Source organism: Lynx canadensis, chromosome B2 (assembly GCF_007474595.2).
Source record: "Lynx canadensis isolate LIC74 chromosome B2, mLynCan4.pri.v2, whole genome shotgun sequence".
NCBI lineage: Eukaryota > Metazoa > Chordata > Mammalia > Carnivora > Felidae > Lynx > Lynx canadensis.
Genome location: NC_044307.1, coordinates 20,645,818 through 20,651,817, shown reverse-complemented (window position 1 = coordinate 20,651,817; position 6,000 = coordinate 20,645,818). Strand labels below are relative to the sequence as shown.

Genomic DNA, 6,000 nt, shown 5'->3' with positions numbered 1-6,000 from the left:
GCTGTGCCAGCCAAGGAGAGGCGTGCGCGGGGATGATGCCGGGCATCCCCCCCAGCTGGTGAGCCGCCCGGTCGCCCCGGGTCCCACACAGCCGCCCCGGAGGGCGCGGGACAGCGCACGTGCGCGGGGCAGCGAGGCCCGAGAGTGACCGCGCCGTGACCCGCCCAGGGGCCAGGGCTCGGGCTGCAGCGCAGTCCCGACTCGGACGCACCTGGCCCGAACCTTGCGCCTCCAGAGACCTGAGCCGGAGTGTGGGGCTCCCCTCAAAGTGGTTCTCCGGGTGATCGTCCTCTTCGCCTCCCCTCCAGCCTGGGCAATTGGGGGCGCCCCAGAGGACGATGAGAGATAAGGACTGAGGGCCAGGAAGGGGAAGCGAGCCCGCCGAGAGGTGGCGGGGGCTGCTCACGCTAAGGGCCACAGCGGCAGCGCTCCGGCCTCGCACCGCCGCTCCACGCCTCGCGGGGCCCGCGGGGCCAGCCCGGCCGGGCGGGGATGCTGGGGCGGAGGGCGCAGTGGCTGTGCTGGTGGTGGGGGCTGCTGTGCAGCTGCTGCGGCCCCCCGCCGCTGCGGCCCCCCCTGCCCGCCGCCGCCGCTGCCGCCGGCGGGGGGGCGCTGCTGGGGGACGGCGGGAGCCCGGGCCACGCGGAGCAGCCGCCGCCGCCGCCGCAGTCCTCCTCGGGCTTCCTTTACCGGCGGCTCAAGACGCACGAGAAGCGCGAGATGCAGAAGGAGATCCTCTCCGTGCTGGGGCTCCCGCACCGGCCCCGGCCCCTGCACGGCCTCCAGCAGCCGCAGCCCGCTGCGCTCCCGCAGGAGCAGCCTCGCGGGGAGCCCCCTCCCGGGCGGCTGAAGTCTGCGCCCCTCTTCATGCTGGATCTGTACAACGCCCTGGCAGCCGACGACGATGAGGACTGGGCGTCGGACGAGGAGAGGCGGCAGCCCGGGCCCCGAGGAGGGGCCGGCTCGTCCCAGCCCCGGCAGCCGCCCCCCGGCGCGGCGCACCCGGTCAACGGCAAGAGCCTCCTGGCCTCGGGACCCGGCGGCGGCACGTCCCCACTGACCAGTGCGCAGGACAGCGCCTTCCTCAACGACGCGGACATGGTCATGAGCTTTGTGAACCTGGGTAAGGATCTAGGGTAGCGTAACGACGAGAACTCCCTCCCCTTAACGGTCTCCCGGGCCCGGGGAGGGAGGCGAAAGGGTGGAGGAGCCCCTGGCACAAGGGGGCCCTGCTGGCGCAGCGGGGACGCGAGGGCAGGCGGGCTGCGCTCCCTCCACCTGCGCGGCGGTGGGCTGCACGTGCGCTCCCCCGCGCCGCGGGCGGGGCTGCGCGCTGGGGCTGCGGGCGGCGGCGGGCGGGTTCGGGGCGTGAGGCTCCCGGAGTGCGGCGTCCGAGCACACTCCGCGCTTTTTCCAAGAACGCCCGGCCGGGGCCAGGTTCACTCGACTTTAGCAGAAAAGTCCCGCCCGAGCGTAGCCAGCTGGGAAGGAGAAGGCTCTTCAACACTCCTTCCCCTCCTGATTTTTTGTTTGTTTTTTGGTTTTTTGCACCCTTAAAGCTCTGAGTACCAGTTTCCCAACCGGGACTTTTAGAGAATCTGATAGCGATTTAGAACTTTAGAAACTTGACATGATTGTGCTAAGTGGTGTCCAGGGAATTGGCGCAGGAGGAGGGTTGCAGAGGAAGGTGTCAAAAGGACCTCGGAAGGCACGCCAGACGGGGCTCGCGCGGGTTTGGGACCGGACCCCCAGCCCAGCTGGGGTATCCCGTCCAGAGCCCTAGCTCACATGCCTTTGACCACTGCCCCCTCAAAGGCTGAACTTTTGATAACTGCTGCCCAAGCCGCACGGGCAGAGAAAGGGTGCGGGTTAGGGGCCGGGGTTGGGCGCTGAGCTGGTCTGAACTGGTTGCCAGGCAACAGAATGGAAATTCAAGGGCGGCTAAATCGGGCTCCGCCACAAATGTTCTGTGGCAAACCCGGACGGAGTCACATAGCCTTTTTTTCTCCGAGTTTTCTCATCTGTAAATGAGAACGGTGTAAAGCAGACTTTTTTTTTCGGGATCAGTGCCTCCGATCTATGCTACTCTTCATTCATAAATTCACTCAGCTTAGCGTAGGCGAAGGGATGTAGGGGACGCCGTCTGGGCTGGGAGGAATGGGGGTGCGGTAGCCACGCCAGGGGTGGGGTCTCCGCGGACGTCCTTTCCCGTGTGAGACGCGTGGCCCTGCCCACGCCCCAAAGTGGGTTACCGGACACTTGTCCAGACCGCGTCAGAGATGTACGGACATTTGACATCATTGAGTGACAACTATGTGAAATATTTCGGCGAGTTATTTACAAGTATGGCTATGAGATGACTCTCAACTCTGCTGAGCTTTGGGGGAAGAAAGGAGTGGGGGCCCAAGGGGGAGGTCAGATTGGCCTCCAACTGGTGCAGAAATCCTCCTGGGAAATACATGAAACAGAATCTCACAGGGAGTGGAGGCTCAAGGCCTGCCAATCTTGCTATTTGCAGTGCCAGGAATTCTGATTGGACAAGAGTTTTCACCATTTATTGGGACCACAGCCAAGGTTGAGCCATCTCCAGGAAGCACTCTGAGGCTTCTCATTGCAGTCAGTAAAGTTGGCGGGGGAGGGGCGGCTCAGAGGCCGGAGCTCTTCTGTCTTCTAACTTGAGGGCTTCTTCTGGCTCAGTGAATTCCACCTCTTGCCATCTCCCTCCCCTCAGTTTCCTGACAGCCTTGGGGAAATGTTTTATTGCCTCTTGGGGTAGTCCCAACTTGGACAAAGTGGAAAAAGAATGGTACTTCTGGCTCCTTCACGGAGAATCATGTTAGGGTCTCCAGAAACAGTTCCTGGGCTTAGACCATGGTTCTAACCTTGGTTGGCCATTGACATCACCTGAGGATACTTGAAGACCTAAGGGATGCTGCGGGGCTGCTCCCCAGAGCAGTTAGAGCAGAGTCCGTGAGAGTGGGCTCTGGCATCTTTTTTTTTTTCTTTTTTCTTTTTTTTGAAGAGTCTTTGGTTTTTCGGATGTGCCACCATGGTCAAGAAAGCACTGAGACATGAGATCCTAATGTTTGAAGGAAATCAGATCATCCCAGTGAGAAGAGCAATGTTTCCTCATGTTAGTGGCTCCCAACTGTTGCTGCACATTAGAATCACCTGAGGGCTGTTAAAAATCCTGGTGCTCAGGTGGAACCCCCCCATCAGTTAAATCAATGTGTGGGGTGGAAGCCAGGTATCCCTCGTTTCAGAGATTGCCCAGGTGAATCCGTTGTTTGGGAACCACTGCCTTAGGTGGTATTTGAAATTGTTAGAGTTGGCCAGAGGCCAAGTTTGTAAAGGGCGGTGACTTTTAATGTGTTTAAGGACCTCTGAATTCTCATTCCTTGCTTGTCTGACCTTTCCTAGTCTACAGGTGAACATTGGTTCTGAGTCACACTGCTTGAAGCTGGTTGTCCACTAATCCTGTTAAGGTGATGGCTTAACATAGTATCTCTTAACATAAGGGAAATTTCGAGGTCCAAAATATACCACTGAAAAATTTGAAGAGAATTCAACAGTAGTGTAATTTCAGGCCTGGGACAGGCTAATCTGGAACTGGAAGAGATTCCTGGGTAGGGAACTTTGCCCCAAGCCCCTCCAATCATAGCCCTAGGCTTTCCGACTACAAGTCCTAACTGTCTGTAGGTCCGGTCCTGGACTCCACATGGGCAGTTAGAGGGGGAAAACTTTTCCAGGTAAGTAGAATCCAAGTCCCAAACCATGCCACCTGCCAGTCCAGAAATTCTATCTAAATCCATTTAGCAGTAAGAAAGAGAATTTCATAATGAGAGGCTAAAATGTGGTTAAAAAAATCTGATCATCATAGCTCTGAGCATAAGGACAGTTTACTGGAAGAAAGTACTATAATTGCTTAGCAATGTGGATTCTCTAAATCAGGATGTTGGGAGAATTCTGCAGATGTCCATGTCCACGGCATGTTCGCTGCTGCATTACATGACTCATTTGTAAAAGAACCTACAAAAAGATACATGTTTTGAAGTACTTACATACCTAGTGGGGTAGGTTAGGTTTATAAACAGAGTACAAGAGAAAGTGTTACATGGTGGTAAACATCTTTCTTCCCTGGGACCTGGGAATAATTTACTCATGAAATACATTTGAAACAACCTGAACCTTGTCAGCCAAAGTGGCTATCAGAAGTATCAGTCGACAGAATTAAGTCCCCCCTCTCCCCCCATCCCAAATGCTGGTCATTCGACCAGCTCACTACTGTTTCTTTGACTGTTTTTAACTCTCTGTGGGTGAATAGGCTGGAGATGTGTCCAGCCTCCCTAGTGCGAACCGGCTGGTGTAGAGGCTGCCTGGACTAGCCCAGTGCACTCGTGAACCTGCATTCAATCAGGGCCACCGATGCCATTTTCTACTTGTTTTCTATGCTAAAAATGTCTTGGCAGTCTAATAAGCAAGCCTGCCAATTTGGTGACCTTGGAGAAGTATCCTGAAGTATCCTCGAGGTCTTAAAATTCGCCTTCTTAGAAAAGCGTTCTCTAACCCCTCTATAGAAATTAGTGCCCTCCCCACCCCCACCCACTTCTTTACTGTCACAACACCCTGTTTATTTCCTTGGTTGCACTTCTCACAGGGGGTATTTTTTAAATTCTTCATTTAAACTTCTTATTTCACTAATCTGGAAGGTCTGATCATTTATAAATGGTGTACCTGATTTTTATTAAGTCAAAATCATTTGAATTTGAAGTAAAGACATTTAGGACACTGAGGTTGATGGTATTCGATGTATATCATAATACTTTAATAATCTCTCTTTAATTAGTTACCCATGTGTATATTTCTAATGTGCATCACATTTGAGAGTAGTGGAAGGGTTTCTGTAAATCTCTGCATTTCAGACTTCATTTAGTTTGAATTAATGAGGTGTTGATCTCCAGATGCTAGAGTAAAATGAAATAAAAAAAAAACAAATTATGCTCAGAAAAGGGAATCAGTATGTATTAGTACAAGTAACAAGAAACTTATTGTACTAAAAATACTGGCAATCTTCTGAACAAAATTACCCTTGGGAAACATAAATTAGAAGAAAAATGGAATACTCCCTACTTGTATTTGTAACCAGATACACTGTACTGTCTCTTTCTCATAAACATAGGATCAGTGGTACTATTTTTCATTTAGGCTGTCTGTACTTATGAAGATTTTTGTTAGCAGAAAATAAATCCCTGCCTGCAAGCTACTCACAGCAAATATAATTTGGAGAATTTGTTTGCAAGAGTGTGATTCAAAGAAGCAGTCGATGTTCTAAACAGATTTCAAATAGTAAATGTGAAATTCAGTGGTATTTCAGCAAAAAAAAAAAAAGTTGTACAAAGTGTTCTTAAACTCAGATCAAAGGGCAAGCAGATATCATTGTTTAGACCTCAGATGGTGTTTCCTCTGGTCGTCCTTCTAAGAATGGGTATAAATCCTTTTTAAATGTGCTGAATCATGCTTAGTTCCTCTACTTAAGAGCTTACCTCTGATTAGCATGGAGGAAGGATTCCTACTGATATTAAAAAAAAAAAAAATTGTGTGGGGGGAGGGGAGCCGGACTGAGTTCAGCACTTTATTCAACATGTACACCTTGTCTTCAGAATTTAGCTACTTTTTTTCTTATTTTTGTTTATTTTTAATGTTTGTTTATTTTTGAGAGAGAGTGTGAGCAGGGGAGGGGCAGAGAGAGGGAGACACAGAATCCAAAGCAGGCTCCAGGCTCTGAGCCATCAGCACAGAGTCCAACGCGGGGCTTGAACCCACGAACCGTGACATCATGACCTGAGCCGAAGTCAGACACAACCAACTGAGCCACCGAGGCGCCCCCAGAGTTTAGCTACTTTAAATGTTGGATTTCAAAATAATATTTTACTTGGATGTGGGGGTTGGATGGGTGCATGCTGGGTATCAGAGGTGTATAGCCGACTCAGAGGTGACAGT

General features: G+C 52.1%; 1 protein-coding gene across 1 annotated transcript in view; it reads left to right on the top strand.

The window, feature by feature from the left end:
• The first annotated feature begins 492 nt into the window (after window positions 1-492).
• Window positions 493-6,000, top strand: part of BMP6 (bone morphogenetic protein 6) — a 157,586-nt gene continuing 152,078 nt past the window's right edge. The window contains exon 1 of the mRNA XM_030314880.1: window positions 493-1,123. Coding sequence (XP_030170740.1) covers window positions 493-1,123 — 631 coding nt within the window. The remainder of the gene's footprint in view (window positions 1,124-6,000) is intronic.